Genomic DNA, 21,982 nt, shown 5'->3' with positions numbered 1-21,982 from the left:
TATTGCACTATGTAAAAGCTCAGGTTGTTTTTGTTTTGTTTTATTTTTGCTTTTTTTTTTGGGGGGGGGGGGGGGTTAACTTGCACTACATTTCAGGAAAAATGCTGAAAAAGATTGATAAGGAGAGAGTTAAATTGTTTACGAGTAAGTGGATGGAATGTCTGAGCAGTCAAAAACATGACCACACAAATTTAGAAACTATAATCTTACCCTGGAATAATCTGCGACAAAGAATTCTACCCACGATTCCCATTTGGGGTTTCGAGTTCTTGGAATGAATGGAGTTGTGAGTACCTAACAGGGGGAGAGAGGTAGGGAGGAAGGGGGGGGGGGGAGGGGTAGAAACAGATCAAATATCACAAAGTTTATCTTGTTTAATTCATTTCATCTCAAGCGCATTTTTTTTTTTCCATCTCAGCAAAAATTATATTGTTATAAGTATTACCATTGTTACCTATATCATTACTATCATTATTATATCACTATTATCACTATTATTATTATTTTCATCATCATCATCATCATAATCATCATCATCATCATCATCATCATCATCATCACCATTATCCATATACCATCATCATCATCATCATCATCATCATCATCAAAGTTCAGTTCAAAACAAGCAAATCTCATTTAATCCCCCCCCCCCCCCCCTTTCCATCCCCCACAGATTCCACACTCACCCTGCGTCTATTACAGAACAGAACACAATAAGGATCTGAAGCTCCCGTCTTGTCGGCCACCAACACATTACTGGCCCCGTGGATGCAGACGTACATCACTCCAGCCACTGAAAAGTGAAAAGAGGGAAGGAAATAAATAAAAATCACCTCTGTATTTGGTTTAATTCGTTGTTGATGGAATCACAATTACTATTATCTATTATTATTATTATTATTATTATTATTATTATTATTATTATTATTATTATTACTACTATTATTATTATTATCATTATTATTATTATTATTATTATTTTATTATCATTATTGTTGTTATTATTATTATTATTATTATCATTATTATTATTAATATTATTATTATTCTTATTCTTCTTTCTTCTTCTTCATTATTATTATTATTATTATTATTATTATTATTATTATTATTATTATTATTATTACTACTATTATTATTATTATCATTATTAGCACTATTATCATCATCATCATCATCATTACAAAAAAACCTCACCGATTACCATGTCCATTTACGAGTACACAAGGCTTGCTTTCTTGTCAGTCCACACTATGAAGAGGCGCATTTCAATTTAGCTCAACTAAAACTCTTTATTATGTTGCCACCATCAAAACTCAATTTTATTCTGGGTTTTTTTTGTTTTTTGTTTTTTTTTGGGGTTTTTTTGTCCTAGACAAAGTAAAAATACCTACCGTCACTCAATTTGGGAGCGTTTGATGTTTCAAGATCACTCAGTTGTATTTCAGGTAAGGCTGTATATTGCATCTTCAATTTGGTCTTGGACCCATCTTTGTGTTCAAGTTCTGTATCACAGCTATGGAATAAAATTCAGAAGAAAATGTGTGGAGTGGGCATTTGTAATCAATAATGATGATAAAAATAGGGTAGGAACATTTTTAAAAAAAAATTATAAAAATTGAGCTTTATATAGCGCAATATCCACTAAGTGTGCTCAAACCGCTTTACAAGGGGTCCCTGGTCAACAGCAACATTTAACATGTAGGACGGGACGTGCCACCTGTTAGGCGATATTACAATTTTTCGGACCAAAACAACGCTGTTAACGGCCAGGTACTCATTTTACACCTGAGTACGGTGAGAGAAAGTGAGTAAAGAGCCTTTTCCAAGGACTCAACTATGTGCCGAGTGCGAGGCTCGAACCCAGGACCTTCCGATCTGAAAGCGAGTGTCATACCACAAGACCACATAGCCGTATGGAGAAGTGCCAGATGAAAACAGAGAATAAAAAGACAGTGCCAAACTCAAGATCCAATTGACAAAAAAACACCCTCCGCCTGGCTGAGAAAGAGAGAGGTGTCAATTAGATCCTGAGTTCGGTTTGTGTAAAGTGCCTTATCGATGGGCACGAAATCGGGATAAGAATTTTTCATGATTACTGTCACCCATTCTGTTCGTGGCTTTGTTGTTGGCTGAAGTAGGGTTTTGATCCCAAAACCAAAACCTTCCGTGTTTGGTATTTTGTTCTTTTTCTAAACATATTTGTTTATTTCTTCTTACAGTCCACAGCTTCTAGCAGCATTTAAAAAAAAAAAAATACTAGAGCTTTTATATAGCGCAATATCCCCTAACATGCTCAAAGTGCTTTACAAGTGGTCCCTGACCAACAGCAACACGTAACATGTAGAACGAGACATGATTCCCTTTAGGGGATATTACAATTTTTTTTCTGACAGAGACAATGCTGCTGATGGCCAGGTCCTCATATTACACCTGAGTACAGTGAGAGAATGGAAGTAAAAAGCCTTTACAAAGGACTCAACTATATACTGAGCGAGGCTCGAACTCAGGACCTTCCAATCCAAAAGCGAGAGTCATACCACTAGACCACATAGCCACATAGTTTTTAGTATGTTCGACTGTAAAAAAATCATTTTTTGTTTATTTTGTGCAGGTACGACATTTTGAGAAAAATTCTAAAATGTTCAATAGAGATATCCATTAGGCCCTTCCTTAGGTCGGACATTTTATCACTTTTGACTTGTAAGTTATCATAATGGTTGGCAGTTGTCAACAAAGGTACGACTTACAAAGGTTCAACTTGGAATGGGAACGAGGACAAGTTGACTTCTTTTTGCTCCAGTGTGGTGCTTGTGATGAGTCGCATACACTTACTCTTTACCTTGATCTGAAGGAATCATCAAATATACACACAAAATATATATATATATATATATATATATATATATATATATATATATATATATATATATATATATATATATATATATTAAATGAATGAATGAATGAATTAATAATAATAATAATAATAATAATAATAATAATAATAATAATAATAATAATAATAATAATAATAATAATAATAATAATAATAATAATAATAATAACAATAATAATCATCATCATCATCATGATCATCATAATAATAATAATATCAATAATAATAATAATAAATAATAATAATAATAATAATAATAATAATAATAATAATAATAATAATAATAATAATGATAATAATAGAGAGAGAGTGTAATTTTTCTTTATTAAGAGAGGTGATCTACAGATCACATTGTTACTAACATGTCCTATCTTATTCCCTTTTACAATATAATATGATATCTTACCTTTTCTGTGGCCAAACTGTAGATGAAGAATGAGCAAACATCCTCCCAATCGTCAGGAGCAGGAACTTCATGTGTCTGTCTTTTCCTGTTTCCGATGCTTAAAACGGTATACCTGACATCATCCTCAGCTGTCAAGCAAAAGGTAGAAATTATACAATGTTGTCATAGTGGTAATCATTGACCATAACGCTTAATTTTAAGTGGTAAGTTTACATGATGATGAAGATATAATGATGATGGTGAAGAAGAAGAAGAAAGGAGGAGGAGGAGGAGGATGAGGAGTCTCTAAAAATCAGTCACATACTCATAATAACACACACGCACACACACGCACACACACACACACACACACACACATATATGCACATACGCACGCGCAAATATGACAATTTTTAAGCGTCCGCTTGTAATAAAATACATCTTTAAAAATCATTAGGGAAAGTAAATGAAAAAAAATCAATTTTATGAGCAGCCATTGCATGCGATCAAAACGAAAGTGGACAGTTGTATTCTGTGATTACAACCTAATGTGCCGCTATGTGATCTTGTGGTATGACGCTCGCTTTCGGATCAGAATGTCCTGAGTTCGAGCCTCGCTCGGCGCATGGTTGAGTCCTTCGAAAAGACCCGTTCTAACATTCTCTCACCGTACTCAGGTGTAAAATGAGTACCTGGCCGTCAACAGCATTGTCTCTGTCAGAAAAAAATGGTAATATTAATGTCTATAAATGTTCAGATAAGATTTACCTGCATCTTTAGGAGGACTGCCCTTCAAATGAATGGTCAACACACCCTGGGCTGGAATTGATGAATGGACTAAATTTATTGTATTACTAATGAGTTACTTTCACTAAAATGTGCACGATAGGTATAGTGTGATGTTGCACTTATTTGCAGGTCTGACAACCCAAATTGTTGTGGGCTCATTGTTGTCATGAAAATACTCTCAAGCTGACGTAAAATATTCTCCATTACAACAATGTTAAAAAAAGCCAATAATTGTGTTCGGCTATCAGACCTGCTAATATGTGCACCTAGGTACAGTGGCATCTCGTAGTTTGGTGAATCACTTGCGAAATCTAACAAAAAGTGCAAATAGCCATATATATATATCCAATAATAATAATAACAATAATAATAATAGTATGATGATAATAATGCCAATGATAATAATAATAATAATGATAATACTAATAATAATAATAATAATAATAATAATAATAATAATAATAATAATAATAATAATAATAACAATAAATAATAATAATAATAATAATAATAATAATAATAATAATAATAATAATAATAATAATAATAATAATAATAATAAAATAATAATGATAATGATAATAATAATAATATAATAATAATAATAATAAATAATAATAATAATAATAATAATAAATAATAATAATAATAATAACAATAATAATAATAATGATAATAATAATAATAAATAATAATATATAATAATAATAATAATAATAATAATAATAATAATAATAATAATAATAATAATATAATAAATAATAATAATAATAATAATAAATAATAATAATAATATAATAATAATAATAACAATATTATAATATAATAATAATAATAATAATAATAATAATAATAATAATAATAATAATAATAATAATAATAATAATAATAATAATAATAATAATAATAATAATAAATGCAATAATATTGTACCTCATCGTATCCTATCGTTTAAGAGCTAATAGGTTCTAAAAACCGTTAAATGCTCTGTGTAAGTTTTACGCATAGATACAATTTATCAATTATATAATTAGTATATAATGTCAATTAATTGAGAATAAAATTTCTAATACATAAATAAGTGTCATATTCAATATTCGTATTATAATTTAATCTCTTTACATTCATTTGGCATGTCGGATTTGCACATTCAAGAGTTTCAAATAATTGTAATACAAAAGACAATAATATCCAATGTCATGTTACATTATTTGTCAAAATCAAATATACTGTTGGTAAGATCTTTATCAATGGCATTCTTAAAATCATTAATTGAATTAGAATTTTTTGTCTCAAACTTTAGCTTATTCCAAATTGTCACAGTCCTTTGAATTAGAGTATGTTTCCTTATAGACGAATTACATCTTTCAACAAATATCTTAAGCTTATCTCCCCTAGTGTTTGTAACATTTGATTAATTTTAAAAAATCATTATAATTTATATTGTAAGAACCAGTCTATATATAAGAATAAGGTCACCTCTTATTCAATGATATTTTAGTGAAGACAAATTTAGATACTTTAATATTCCTATATAGGATAGATATCGAATGTCAGGTAAAAGTCTCATAGCGCGTCTTTGTACGTTCCTAATGTTAACAGACTGTCGCTAAAATAAGGCACTCCAAATACTATTTCCATACTCTTGACAAGGTCTTATGACAGACTTATAAAGTTGGACAAATGTTTTAATCAAGATAGCAAAAGCTTCTGTATATAATTCCTACAAGCTTGTTCGCTCTTTTTATACAATCACATATTATATGTTCATCAAAACACAATTTATTATCAAAGATGAACCCCAAGTCCCTTTCTGAGTATGTCGTTGGCATAACAGTCATATTATTGTCACCTATGTAATAGGAGAATAAAGGGTTAGACCCACCAATGTGCTGCACTCTACATATAGTAATATTGAAATAAAGCTGCCAGTTTTCAGACCAATTATATAGTGAATTTATATCATTTTGTAAGATATCTGTATCTCATAAATAAATTTTGGTGTCATCAGCAAAAAATTTGCATTTTAGACTTTATAGTATCAGGCAGATCATTTATATAGATAATGAACAGCAAGGACCAAGTACACTGCCCTGAGGGACACCACTAGTTGCACATATTAAGTCAGAACAACTTTCACCTACGACAACCCATTGTTTACGGCTAGTTAAAAAAGATACAATCCAGTTATAAATATTAGCAGTAATTCCATAACCTTTACGTTTAAAAAGAACATTTTGTGTGGCACAGAATCGAAAGCTTTCCTGAAATCCAAATATATAACATCAATATTGCATTTTTCATCTATACATCTTGCAATATCATCCATTACTTGCAATAACTAAGTTATAATAATAATAATAATAATAATAATAATAATAATAATAATAATAATAATAATAATAATAATAATAATAATAATATCATCAACATCATCATCATCATCATCATCATCATCATCATTATCGTCATAATAAGAATAACAATAATAATAATAATAACAATAATAATAATAATAATAATAATAATAATAATAATAATTAATAATAATAATAATAATAATAATAATAATAATAATAATAATATAATAATAATAATAATAATAATAATAATAATAATAATAATAATAATAATAATAATAATAATAATAATAATAATAATAATAATAATAATAATAATAATAATAATAATAATAAATAATAATAATAATAATAATAATAATAATAATAATAATAATAATAATAATAATAATAATAATAATAATAATAATAATAATAAAATAATAATAATAATAATAATAATAATAATAATAATAATAATAATAATAATAATAATAATAATATAATAATAATAATAATAATAATAATAATAATAATAATATTAATAATAATAATAACAATAATAATAGAACTCTAAGGTCCATAATCATGGCAATTTATCAAGAACCAAGTTTAGTTCATTAATCAAAAACACTATTAGTAACCAATCACCTCAAAACGGTATTATGTCAGGATGACAAGAATGCTTTAAAAATTCAATTTTAATTTCAACCCTTTCGATGGTCGGCAGATCAACCTTGGAAGACCCGATTTTTACGATCGGCGGGTCAAAACTCTAAAGACTACATGTGAGCATTGCACACCATGCTTTATTTAAGTTTGGGTGGATCAGACATCGTCCTATCCAAAGGGTAGCAAGCAATTGCTATTGTCCATTTCACACTATAGAAACCGGGATAAAATCCGGCTCCATGGGCTGAATGGCTCTGAAGGTCTTTTTTAAAAACAGATTATAAATAAAATTCCCATTATTCATCCCCAAGAGGAAATTTGTCTTTCGAGTCTATTCCAAGAAAAGACTGGAATAACCCAGGCATCAGCCGCAGTGCAGTACCACAAAGTGAGATAGGGTAAGGTGCCTTGCTCAAGGCTGCATAGCGAGTCGGGTAGTCGAACTCATTACCTTTTGGGTAAGAAGCAAAGACCATACAGCTGAGCCATGCTACCACATAATGCGTGATGATTTCCATTTTTGAGGCTATGTAGTCTTGTGGTGTGGCACTCGCTTTCTGACTGGATAGTCCTGGGTTCAAGCCTTGCTTGGCGCATAGTTAATTCCTTGGAAAAGGCTCTTTACTCACATCCTCTCCCCGTACTCAGGTGTAAAATGAGTACCTGGCCATTAACAGCGTTGTTTATTTTGGAAAAAATTGTAATGTCGCCTAACAGGCGTCATGTCTCGTTCTACATGTCATGTGTTGCTGTTGGTCAGGGACCCCTTGTAAAGCACATTTAGTGGATATTATTGCGCTATTTAAAATCTCAATTTGAAATTTGAGTTACCTTTCTCTTTCTTGGACATGGGAAGTCCCATGAGGGTGGGTCCTACTTTGTTCACAACCAAATCTACACTGGCTGGATCTACCATGGCTGAAACGACATGTGTTCATATTGAAAAAAAGGAGAAATTAGATTGAGATCACCTATAAGTCTCATCCGGACACAAGCACAAGATCCAACAAAGAGGAATACACTCAAATGCTTACATTATACATTCAAAATGACAAATATATTAATAATACATAACAGAGAGATGATTTACAAGGAGAAAAACATCATCTCCCAAAACAAAAATTATGCGTTTGACTGTTTCCCTCCCAGCCAGGGCCAGGACAAAACCAAGTAATCTCATTCCAAGACAAAGACAGTAAGTGCCGTGCCTCCCTGCCCACTATGGGAGGTCAGGAACCCCGTCCAGCAGGTCCACATTTACATAGGTGAGACAATATAACATAAGACCATTCTGCTTCTGTTATTCTTTTATCTTTCATTTATAACCTTTGGCCTTTTTCCATTCAACATATTTTGGTTCAATTCCCATATTACAATGTCTGGGACCTCGGACCGTATTAAATAATATGAGAAATTAAACTGGTTGGCAGGTCTGGATATGCAGAGCTGCCAACTTGAAATTTTAAAAATTTGTAGTTTCCAAGAAAAAAAAAAAAGAAAAAATCCCTTTATAGCTTTAGAAATAAAATTTTGTTTTTAGCATGGCCCAAAAATGCTCCAAGGTCCTGAATATAGGTCCTAAGGAACTAAACTTTCCTTTTTAACACAATATTTATTGGGTCAAAGAGACCTATGAAGTTCTGTAGCTGGAGCAAAAAATTCATATTTCTATGAATTTTTCGTAGTGCTAGGCAGGTCTGGTATACGCTATCAGCAAACTTTAAATCATGACAAACGTATGAGTAGAAATATCAGAACAAGGCATAAAGACCGCTATGAAACATATAGTATTTATCTATCAAACACTATGAAATAATAAAATGTAGACATACAACAGACATTTAGTAGTTGAAAAAATAGTAATTAATAAAGTAGTAGTAGTAGTAGCATGCATTTGCACATAATGAAAAATGTATATCCCACTACTTAATCAAGACTATGACGGTTTTATCAGTCTCCTGCCTAAATACTGAAGCTCAAAATGAAAACGTTTTCCATGCTCCGGACAAAAAGGATGACAAGCTCAACTCCATTGCCTTAATAAATGTTAAACCATCAATTAATTGCAAGTAATAAATCAGAAGAGGTATAACACACTAATTTCATTTTTTAAAAATTAACCGAGCATGATCTTGAAATGAAACCGATTGGCAACAATAAATGTTTAAAATCATTTTTAAAAACATTTTGCTTTGTTTAGTTTTGTTTTCTTTTGTTGTTTGTTTCTTTTTTTCTCTTTTTCTGTATTTTTTCTTGGGTATTTCCTTTATTAATTCGATAAAACTTTATATTTTTCATAAATGTTTGTGTTGATTTGTTTTAATTAATCTATTTTGAAAAATTTATTTGAAAAAAAAAATTAAGACAAAAAGTGTTCAACCTTTGGTAAGGCCTTCCATAACATGGTTGTGTATCCATGACTTCAACAAGGGAATTTCCATCATGCTCAAGGCTTTCAACATTTTAATATTGAACGTCACATCCGGTCTGCATGGCCAAAAAGCAAAAACAAACATGAAGAAAATAATAAATCAATAGCTTTTTATAAATAATCAAAATAATCACACCATATTTAGAAAACAAAAGCAAAAGCTGATTGAAATGAGAGAAAAAAGGCACATTCTGGACAGAATTAGAGAAAACATATTATTCATTTGATATCTGCAATCTAGATTGATTCAATATCTTTCAGTACCTGTGCGGTTATGTATGTGGTCTTGTGGTATGATACTCGTTTTTGGTTGGAAGGTCCTGGGTTCGAGCCTCGCTTTGCGCATAGTTGAGTCCTTGGAAAAGGCTCTTTACTCACATTCTCTCACCATACTCAGGTGTAAACTGAGAACCTAGCCATCAACAACGTTGTCTCTGTCAGAAAAAATTGTAATATCGCCTAACAGGCATCGTGTCTTGTTCTTCATGTTACATGTTGCTGTTGGTCAAGGACCCTTTCTAAAGCGCTTTGAGCATATTTAGCTCAAGTTTTTGGGTGTTTTTTATGTGAGACACCAACCTCAATTTGATACTAAGTCAGGATGAATCAGATATTCAAAATTGAATTTAATGTTTAAATTATCAGATTTCATTCTCGTAAATGACAAAGTCCTACTCATGCCAAGGAAATAAGATATTATTAAAAAAGAAAAACAGGAAACTTTCAAAAGATAAAGCTGCTTTATGTTAATGAAAAGTAAACAAACAATCTCCATAGACATTATTAGGAAACCATTTATAAATTAATTTCAGATGTTTTTTTGTTATTTTGTTTTGTTTTCTTAAGGTTGTGCTCTTGATCTATTCTATTCTTCGGCATGCAAAATATCTAAGATTCCAAAACCTCAATCAACGCTATTTTCATTGCTTTAACATTACAAAGCTGACAGGGGTTATGACTCTAGAATAAAATAGAAAACAGAGGAATATATCAAGCCTAAGTATCACAACACAAGATGGCAAGAGAAACATTTCGGATCTGTCCTTTATCAAAACACAAATGATCTTATCAATGAAATGTGAACAAAACAATAAAAGAAATTGTCAATATTCAACTATGTTTTTTTATACAATTTTAATGCATCTATTTATGTCACTTTTACGATTGGCACATTTTTCATTGTATGTTTATAATATATATATTTACTTGCATACATGTATAGACCTGTTGCTAATATTTGTATCTCATATTTTCATGTTTCTTTTTATTTTTGGGATTTTATTGTAAAGTGCATAGAGCCCTCCAACGGGATATGCTCCATATAAGTGCAATTTATTTATTTATTCATTTATTTATTTATTTATTTATTTATTTATTTATTTATTTTATTATTATTATTATTATTATTATTATTATTATTATTATTATTATTATTATTATTATTATTATTATTATTATTATTATTATTATTGTTATTATCATCATCATCATCATCATCATCATCATCATCATCATCATCATCATCATCATCATCATCATCATCATCATCATCATTATTATTATTATTATTATTATTATTATTATTATTATTATATTATTATTATTATTATTATTATTATTATTATTATTATTATATTATTATTATTATTATTATATTATTATTATTATTATCATTATCATTATCATCATCATCATCATCATCATCATCATCATCATCATTATTATTATTATTATTATTATTATTATTATTATTATTATTATTATTATTATTATTATTATTATTATTATTATTATTATTGGTCTTATTCTTGAAGTTTTTCATAATATTTGTTTTCATTAACCATGATAAGTTGTTTACTCATGCATATGAACTATGTGGTCTAGTGGTATGAGACTCGCCTTCGGACCAGAAGGTCCAGGATTAGAGACCCGCTCTGACAAAAGCTTAGTTCAGTCCTTGGAAAATGTACTTTACTCACAATCTCTCACTGTACTCTGGTGTAAAACGAGAACATGGCTGTAAATGATGTTGTATAGGTCCAAAAATAAATTTTTTTTCATCTAAAAATCGCCAAACAGATGTCACTGTCTCCTCCTACATATTAAGTGTTGCTGTTGGCTAATTACCCTATAAAAAGCACTTTGAGCACATTTAGTGGATATCACACTATATAAATTCTCAAGTATAAAAAAGATATATTTGTTCTTTCTTTATATATGTGTATGTTGTTGTTTGTTTTTTTTTACGTCATGCAATGAGAAACTATTGCAATCCCAGCATTCTCACCTTTCAACAAAACAGATGGTTGCCTTGGAGACGTGAGGAAATGGAATATCCATGGATAAATGGATGATGGCTTGAATTGTCCCACACAGATTCAAATCCTCTACAACTAAATCAAATCCTACATTCACTCTGGGGATAAGGAATTGAAGATAATATTGATTACTGTCGTTAATAATAATAATAATAATAATAATAATAATAATAATAATAATAATAATAATAATAATAATAATAATAATATAATAATAGTAATAATAATAATAATAATAACAATAATAATAATAATAATAATAATAATAATAATAATAATAATAATAATAATAATAATAATAATAATAAATAATGATATGATGATGATGATGATGATGATGATGATGATGATGATGATGATGATGATGATGATGATGATAATAAATAATAATAATAATAATAAATAATAATAACAATAATAATAATAATAATAATAATAATAATAATAATAATAATAATAATAATAATAATAATAATAATAATAATAATAATGAGGATAAGGATAATGACGATAAAAACAATAACTGTATTATATGATTCATCTGGGGTAGTGATGGTGACAACGACGACGACGATGATGATGATGGTCTTGGTAATTGTGGTGTTTGGGATGGTGGTGATGGTGGTGGTGGTGGTGGTGGTGGTGGTGGTGGTGGTGGTGGTGGTGGTGGCGCTGCTGATGATGATGATAATGATGATGATGATGATGATGATGATGATGATGATGATGATGGTGGTGGTAGTGGTGACGGTAGTGGTAGGGGTGGTGGTGGTAGTGGTGGTGGTGGTGGTAACGGTGTTGACAATGACGATTGTGGGATTGACGGAGATGAGACGGTAGTGTTAGTGATGGCCGTGATAATAGTGGTGACGATGAAGACGAATGTGGGGCTGATGGGGATAACAGCCTAGTGGTTGCGATAAAGGTGAAATTGATGGTCTTATATTATTTGTAAACTACAGAACTATATAACGTTTTGTAAATGTTTATGGACTCAAGTATAATCTTTATGGATCGTATTCTGCATCATGCTTAATCCAAACAATCGCTTGTTACCTTTTAGATCCAACTCTTCCACGAAATATCATTCTAAAATCTTCCGATGATGCGTTCACATCAGCTTCTATCACAACCTGTAAGAGACGCAATGCAAAGGAAGATCTAGTTAATATAGTTCTTTAAACCACAAGTCGTTTTAAGTACATTTGGTGAATATTGTACAAGATAAAAGTTTACAATTTAATTGTCCGATAACAAATTCGAATGCCCAAAACCTTGGGTGAATGCAACTGAATTGTCTGACTTCATTTCAAAAATATATTTTAAAATTTCATATTTTTTATTCAAGTCTAATCGATTTGGTTTGATATATTAAATATTTGTGTAATATATATATATATAATATATATATATATATATATATATATATATATATATATATATATATATATATATATATATATATATATATACACAAATAAGTCCTAACTATATAATAATCAAGTAGATACATTAATTAAATTTTCCTCATCAAACATTCGTTTGACGCGACAACTTCTGTACATTTATGGAATTCCAATTAATTAATATACACACAATACAAATAATATCCAATCTGCCATACTCTGGAAGAAAAAACAACATATTTAAATATTTGGCCAGAAAACTCGTCGTTCAAAAATCGATCGTGATCGATTTAAATGATCCCCATCTTGGCAAAAATTCTCAAACCCGCGACTTCGCGAAGTTTTTGCCAAGATGAGGGTCGTTTAAATCGATTGATATTTGAAGGACGAGTTTTCTGGCCAAATTGTTAAATATAGGTTTTTCCAGAGTACGGCATCAATGTCATGGTACATTTCACTCATCATAATCAAATGTTATGGTAATAAACTCTCCCTATCAACTATCAAAGGCATTCTCAACCCAAGTATCGGAATAAGCCTTTTTATTTTCTTTGGTCTTACATTTGAGTTAATTTCAAAGTAGAAATTATTAAGTTCAGACTCATGAAAACGTTGCTGCTCGGAGAAATAAATAACAATTGGAAATGGAATGAAGGCTTCAAATCAATCAATGAAGACAGGATGTGGACGTTTCGAGTTTATCCTTTTGTAATAGAGTCAGACAACCGGGTAGCTGATGCCGGCGAGTGCGATAGAGACAACCGGGTAGTTGATGCCGGCGAGTGTGATACTGATGGAGACAACCGGGTAGTTGATGCCGGCGAGTGTGATACTGATGGAGACAACCGGGTAGTTGATGCCGGCGAGTGTGATACTGATGGAGACAACCGGTAGTTGATGCCGGCGAGTGTGATACTGATGGAGACAACCGGGTAGTTGATGCCGGCGATTGGTAGTAGTAGTATTGGCAGAGTGTAGAGGCCGTGGTGGGAGTGAATGGATTCGGTCCCGGGGTCGACTTAAGAGTTCCAGACTGTAACTGCGGCGGTGGTGCTCAAGTGAGGAAGATAGATCGAGACAATGAAGTGACAGTTTAGTACTACTGTTAGTGATAGTAGCATGACTTCATGTGTCAGAAGTAGAAGTAGGGAGTTGATTTCATGAGCGAAGAGCACACACCACAGTCAAGTCCGAGACACCATAGTCTACCCGAGTCCTAGCCCATCCACTCCAGGGTAGTGGAGGCGATCAAACAACAAAGGCCAGGATGTAAAATGATGAAGTCTTTATTCAGGAACAATGGAACAGATCATTCTTTTGAATGGATCAATGAATGAATGAAAAGAATCAATGACAGAATAATCTCATATAATATTAGCTATAGCAGTTAAAAATAGATTTAGCGCGGACGTCAGGGAAAGCACCTACGTCACTGGTCCAGGTAAAGTGATGCGTAGACTGAAGTGAGTAAACTCGATCGAGTTGTGTGCATCTTCATGATTTAAACAAATTAATGCAAATAACATAGGACATGTATGAAGGAACGAATAAGTCTAAACTAAAGAGTTATGCTACAAAATCAATCATAGTGAATTGCAGAGTTAAAGAGTAAATGTTTCGGCCTAAATGTTTAGCTCGTAATAAGTAATCAAAGGCGTTAACGTTATGGCTGTATGAAATATTTAAGTAGCAATTATTAAGTGTACAGAAGAACAAAGTAGATTTATGACTCAAGGTAGGTGGCTAGAAAGCTATGATTTGCCAGAATGAGTGATATAAATTTGTAAATGATCATAGTTGTTAAAATGAAGTTATAACGATGTGAAGTGATGAAAGAAAGAAAGCACACAAAAATATAGTATCAGGCCAGAAGTCACACCCAGCCGAAGATAAAAATAGTACTACATCGAGAGACTACCTGTGTAAGGGCTTAACACACAACACACAGTGTACTATTGGTCATAGTAACACACACGAGTAAAGGAATGTTGATATCAACCACAGAGGCACACAGTCTTGCATACATTTAAATAGTGATGGTAGCGACAAGTAGTAAAGAGCAATAGAGTACAAAATCAAATAACATTAGATAGAATGGTCATTCTATTACATATCCCCCAACTCGAACCGTTCTATGTCCTCATAGAACAAATTATTTAATTATCAATGGTCAACTAGGCAGAGAGGATTCAATGTACGAATTCAACTTGAAAGAAATGCAATCAATGTAAATTTACGTCGCTTCAGCAAAGCGGTATAAGTATAAGATGAGAAAAGCGTTAAAACTTGAAATACGAACGTCTCAAATATGAGGAGGCTCATGTCGAATATAGACATGGAAATATTAAGTGGACATCGCCTGTTAGCGGTAAAGGTAGAAAGAACTACACTGTTATAATTATAAGCAATAGTTTAAACATTCCATAATTACATTGCATGTTTCATTATGAATCATGAGCATATTATTGCAAAATTAATGGGAACTAACGAGACATTGAATCAATATACATGAGAATCCTACAAAACATGGATTATCTCACCAACGTGGTGGTCAAACTCAGGCAGATCCTTGCATTTGGCAGACGTCGTCTGGACATATGTGTGCAGGCGGGATTCTGTGACGTGGTTTCACTTTCACAGACGCGACTTTTAGGAACACCGGCCACCACTTGACGACGATGCCTTCGGATAGTTGCATGGCAGTAATAGGCACGAGGCTCCATCTGGTTGGTTAATTCACGTTGGTAAGACCCACGGGACATCTCGGGCACAGACACACAGGTCATCACGGGCAGAGACACACAGGTCATCACGGGCAGAGACACACAGGTCATCACGGGTACAGGCACACGGTCATCACGGGCACAGACACACAGGTCATCACGGGCAAAGGCACACGGTCATCACATCACGGGCAAAGACACACAGGTCATCACGGGCACAGACACATAGGTCATCACGGGCAAAGACACACTGTCATCTCGGGCACAGACACATGGGTCATCACGGGCACTGAGACACGGGTCATCACGGGCACAGGTACAGGCACACGGTCATCTCGGGCACAGACAATGGGTCATCACGGGCACAGGCACACTGTCATCTCGGGCACAGACACATGGGTCATCACGGGCACTGAGACACGGGTCATCACGGGCACAGGTACACGGGGCATCTCGGGCTCAGGAACATGGGTCCTCTCGGGTTTGGCAGTCACTGGTCATCTCGGTTGGACAGGATACTCGACGTGTATGGTAGCCGGTAGCGGCAGTCTTGTTATAAATTCGGCTGTAAAGGGGCCGAGTGGCAAGTTGACGTCGATTGTCGTCTGTCGCAATAAAACATCGAGGTTGGTGTACAGTAGTGTTGGGTTATTCGATCGCTTTTACTCGATCGACATCCGAGCGCGAAGCCACGAGTCACCGTCCGATCTCAATTCCGGAAGAGCGAGTTGATAAAACGATCATTCGAGTTGACGAGTAGAGACGAGCTTGAGACGATCTTGAGACTTGAGACGAGCTTGAGACGATCTTGAGACTTGAGACGATCACGATCCGAGCGAGTTGAGGGGTAACGAGTAACGAGTGTTTCGAATCATATCAAACGATCACAGTTTGCCATCCGATACCAATCGCCAACGTTTGCACACGGTAGTCTGTGGTTCTTCCACAGCCCTCATTTCTTGTCAGATGTTAGTGTGTCTGGGTGGCAGGGAAATTCGTGTAGGTGTATCACGCGTGTGTGACAAGACTTCATTAAACCTACTAAAGGTTGAATATCACACACACACACACACACACACACCACACACACACAGACAGACAGACAGACAGACACTATGGCTATTTCTATGACACACACGCATCCATCTATCAATGAACACTACCCTACAGTAAAGTAAAACGTTAGCTTTGAATATGGAATGTTTCAATGTTAGATGCCTGTGTAATTTGTTAGTTCCCATTATCATCATCATCATCATCATCATCATCATCATCATTAGGGGCAGCGTGGCTCAGCGGTTCGGTCTTTGGTTCGCACCCCAAAGGTACCGAGTTCGATCACCCGCCGCTGCACTGTGTGGCCTTGAGCAAGTCACCTCGTCCTAGCTCAATTTGCGGCGCTGCACTGTGGCTGACGCCTGGGTTATTCCAGTCTTCCCTTAGAATAGACCGTAGAGAAAAACCTCCCCTATGGGATGAATAACGGGAATTTTATTTATCATTATTTTTATAATTTATTTATCTTCACCATCATTATCAGCAGGAGCAGCAGCCCAGCATCATCATCACCTTAATAAAATAAATATCAACACATGTTAATGTAATCATCAATCAAAACAGCTCGCAGAATTCACAAATTGCTCCTAAAAGACCTAGGAAAAAAACAAAACAAATACTATTGCTAACTTATCTGAAAAGGAATAGTTTCAAAAGAATCCTAAAATTATTAAAGCTCGGGGGCGTCTTTGATTTCTTTGTCTAATTTATTCCATACTTTTGGGGACCCGACAGAGAAAGATTTTCAGCTAACTATAGTTTATAATATGGGAACATTAATCAGTCGTTTATATTGGAATCGGAGTGGTCAAGCAGGTGTATGAATTCAAAGCTCATTTCCACGGATCAATGAACTTCATAATAATTCAATTTTCCCCCTAGCAGACCATACAAACCTACATCCATTTCATAAAGTACCAGTCGCCTGTTTCGGGTCTTTTTTGTACTAAAACTCTTAATAGTATCCGTCACTGCTTATAGATAGTTATACATTCACACCTGAGTCGAGTAAAGTAATGTGTGGTAAGTGCCTTACACAAGGACTTAACTTCGGGATCAGAATTTTCCAGGATCACTGTCACCCACTCGACCACTTACAACGCTTAACATCGCTTGATTTATGACAAGAAGAGACACCTTACCGCTGAGCCACAGAACAACTAATAATCACAACATTAAGGATCGCAACAAATGCATGCTTTTAATCTTTTTTTTAAAAAGTACTTCTTCAGAGCTATTGGGCCCGATGAAGCCGGAGTTCAGTCCGGTTTCCATATCGGAAAACTTACGAAAGCAATTGCCCATTAGTCTATCGCAAGGAACTTTCCGCCAGATTTAACAGACTTTGCTTCCCAATCACTACTAGGTAGACAAGGGTCAGAATATATGTATCTACTTCACCCGGAATCGAGCTCGGTTCCCTTGCATGTTAAGCGAGTGCACTACCTACTGAGCTATTGGGACCCCAAACTTTTAATAGGATGCTAGTAAATCGAAAAGTGCTTTCCGTTGATCTAAAATAGCGTCCACCCAGCTACATACCTACTTCCACTTTAATGGACTGAGCAATAAAAAAAATTAAAAACAAATTGACTGAACTCAGAAACGACGCCGATCCCTATTGTGCGTTCCAAGTTAGGTAATCCCATACATCTTTTAAAAAGACTAAGGATAAAACTACCCCTTCTTCCCATTCCCAAAAAAAGGAAACAAAAACAAACAAAACAAAAAAAAAAACACCAAAAAAAAACACAACAAAATGAAGAGAAAAAAAAGAAACCAAACAAAGTAACTAAATGTAAATAAATAAATAGTCTCGGGTTTGGTGTTTGGATGTCAGAAAAGCACCCCCCCCCCCCCCCCCCCAAAAAAAAAAAAAAACCAAAACAAAAAAAACCCCCAAAACTCAACAAAACAACAACAGCCACAACAACAACAACAGCACACACACACACACACACACACACACACACACACACACACACATACATACATACATACACAAAGAAAAACTAAACAGGAAGTAACAATGTTAAATATTCATATTCCTGCCCAAATTTTAAAGCAACCTAACTAAGCCGAGAGCAGGAAAGGCAACAACCGTAATATCACCTGTTTAAATAAAATTAATAGCAGTAGTAAATAGGCTATAAGATAAAGATTTGAACATGTGTGATGAAAGGTAACCGACAAAGCAAGAAAGCGCGCGCCTCGATGACGACCAGTGACAAATGTGAGGTGGGGGCGGTTATGTAGGTTACACCCGACAACTTTTGGCGCGACATAAATATGAAATATGTCAAGGTGAATATCGCTGTATTCCTTCTCTGATTAGGGGGGGGGGGGGGGGGGGGGTTGACGTGCCACCCCATCACCAAATCAACAACTGATGCAGTTTTGATGGCGTGTGTGTGTGTGTGTGTGTGCGTGTGTGTGCCTGTGTGTGCGTGCGTGTGTGGGTGTGTGCGTGTGATGCGACGAACGATCATAAAAAAAAATTAATTAAAATAAATAAAATCAAGGCTTCCAAACAGCCAGATTTTTTCTTGGCCAAATAGTCAAATAGAACCTCACATTATCAAACACCACAATCATCCTGACTCCCTTGAAAAACTCATTGATTTTAATTAATAAAACAATCGACTACAGTTGGATAAAACTTATCTTTTCATTTTTTTTTTAAATAAAAGATTTTTTTTAAAAAATGAATAATAATAGAAAAACATTTCTTAGTAACCAATTTTGAACTTGGCCATCTGGCAGCCCCCATCATAACCAGCTGCAGTCAAGCCAGCCACAGACATAAGAGAGGGAGGGGACTGTGAAGTTTCCTGTGGCAACCGAGATGCTCGTGTTTTTTTTTTTTTCAAACGAATCACTGCTCGATGACGTCACTGACTCGAAACCCGCCCGAAACCGACTCGATTTTAGAGGACTCGATCGAAAAATCGCTCGATTTGATCGTTTCAAACTCGACCCAGCACTAGTGTACAGGGACTGGCAGCGAGAGTGTAGATTCGTTCCAATTCCAAGTGGATGTCTGACTGATGAATAAATAAGCAGGTCTCCAAAAGGCTGTGGCTTCTGAAATTGAGATCCTGCTCGCAGCGCCAAATTTGTAATAGAGTCAGACAACCGGGTAGCTGATGCCGGCGAGTGCGATAGAGACAACCGGGTAGTTGATGCCGGCGAGTGTGATACTGGTAGAGACAACCGGGTAGTTGATGCCGGCGAGTGTGATACTGATGGAGACAACCGGGTAGTTGATGCCGGCGAGTGTGATACTGATGGAGACAACCGGTAGTTGATGCCGGCGATTGGTAGTAGTAGTATTGGCAGAGTGTAGAGGCCGTGGTGGGAGTGAATGGATTCGGTCCCGGGTCGACTTAAGAGTTCCAGACTGTAACTGCGGCGGTGGTGCTCAAGTGAGGAAGATAGATCGAGACAATGAAGTGACAGTTTAGTACTACTGTTAGTGATAGTAGCATGACTTCATGTGTCAGAAGTAGAAGTAGGGAGTTGATTTCATGAGCGAAGAGCACACACCACAGTCAAGTCCGAGACACCATAGTCTACCCGAGTCCTAGCCCATCCACTCCAGGGTAGTGGAGGCGATCAAACAACAAAGGCCAGGATGTAAAATGATGAAGTCTTTATTCAGGAACAATGGAACAGATCATTCTTTTGAATGGATCAATGAATGAATGAAAAGAATCAATGGCAGAATAATCTCATATAATATTAGCTATAGCAGTTAAAAATAGATTTAGCGCGGACGTCAGGGAAAGCACCTACGTCACTGGTCCAGGTAAAGTGATGCGTAGACTGAAGTGAGTAAACTCGATCGAGTTGTGTGCATCTTCATGAATTAAACAAATTAATGCAAATAACATAGGACATGTATGAAGGAACGAATAAGTCTAAACTAAAGAGTTATGCTACAAAATCAATCATAGTGAATTGCAGAGTTAAAGAGTAAATGTTTCGGCCTAAATGTTTAGCTCGTAATAAGTAATCAAAGGCGTTAACGTTATGGCTGTATGAAATATTTAAGTAGCAATTATTAAGTGTACAGAAGAACAAAGTAGATTTATGACTCAAGGTAGGTGGCTAGAAAGCTATGATTTGCCAGAATGAGTGATATAAATTTGTAAATGATCATAGTTGTTAAAATGAAGTTATAACGATGTGAAGTGATGAAAGAAAGAAAGCACACAAAAATATAGTATCAGGCCAGAAGTCACACCCAGCCGAAGATAAAAATAGTACTACATCGAGAGACTACCTGTGTAAGGGCTTAACACACAACACACAGTGTACTATTGGTCATAGTAACACACACGAGTAAAGGAATGTTGATATCAACCACAGAGGCACACAGTCTTGCATACATTTAAATAGTGATGGTAGCGACAAGTAGTAAAGAGCAATAGAGTACAAAATCAAATAACATTAGATAGAATGGTCATTCTATTACACTTTATCAATAACAACAACAAAATAGATGAATGGAACATTAAAGATAGATTTTGTATTTCAAAACGAATTTCATTTTTGGTGTTTTATTCATCGTGTTTTGTTGATAAAGTAGAGTGTACCCGAAACAAATTTCGTTTTTAGTTTTTCATTCATCGTGCTTTGTTGACAAAGGGTAAACGCGAAACGTTCATATTAGCGTGTCTTCGTTGACTGAATTGAAGCGTTCATTCCATTTCCTGTTGTTATTCAAGTTCAGTCTCGCAGGTAAAGGGTTAAAACAGCATCTAGCTAGTTCAGTCTCGCAGGTAAAGGGTTAAAACAACATCTAGCTAGTTAAGTCTCGCAGGTAAAGGGTTAAAACAACATCTAGCTAGTTCAGTCTTGCAGGTAAAGGGTTAAAACAACATCTAGCTAGTTCAGTCTCGCAGGTAAAGAGTTAAAAATCAGCACCTAGCCAGTTCAGTCTCGCAGGTAAAGGGTTAAAA

The 21,982-nt window shown here is 34.2% G+C and overlaps 1 protein-coding gene across 43 annotated transcripts in view; it reads right to left on the bottom strand.

The window, feature by feature from the left end:
* LOC144963211 (extended synaptotagmin-1-like) overlaps positions 1-21,982 on the bottom strand; it is a 113,782-nt gene that overhangs the window by 46,867 nt on the left and 44,933 nt on the right. For all 43 annotated transcript variants that reach the window (XM_078897011.1, XM_078897017.1, XM_078897031.1 and 40 more), the window contains exons 5-14: positions 12,890-12,966; positions 11,803-11,931; positions 9,465-9,571; positions 7,916-8,002; positions 4,053-4,103; positions 3,306-3,433; positions 2,751-2,848; positions 1,395-1,516; positions 687-793; positions 211-294 (exon numbers count right to left, since the gene is read on the bottom strand). In XM_078897011.1, the coding sequence (XP_078753137.1) occupies positions 211-294; positions 687-793; positions 1,395-1,516; positions 2,751-2,848; positions 3,306-3,433; positions 4,053-4,103; positions 7,916-8,002; positions 9,465-9,571; positions 11,803-11,931; positions 12,890-12,966 (990 nt within the window). The remainder of the gene's footprint in view (positions 1-210; positions 295-686; positions 794-1,394; positions 1,517-2,750; positions 2,849-3,305; positions 3,434-4,052; positions 4,104-7,915; positions 8,003-9,464; positions 9,572-11,802; positions 11,932-12,889; positions 12,967-21,982) is intronic.

The sequence above is a fragment of the Berghia stephanieae genome, chromosome 1 (assembly GCF_034508935.2).
Source record: "Berghia stephanieae isolate SIO BIC M18660-M18661 chromosome 1, UCSD_Bste_1.3, whole genome shotgun sequence".
Classification (NCBI taxonomy): domain Eukaryota; kingdom Metazoa; phylum Mollusca; class Gastropoda; order Nudibranchia; family Aeolidiidae; genus Berghia; species Berghia stephanieae.
Note: the sequence above shows the minus strand (reverse complement) of the source record. Positions and strands in the feature narration are given on the sequence as shown.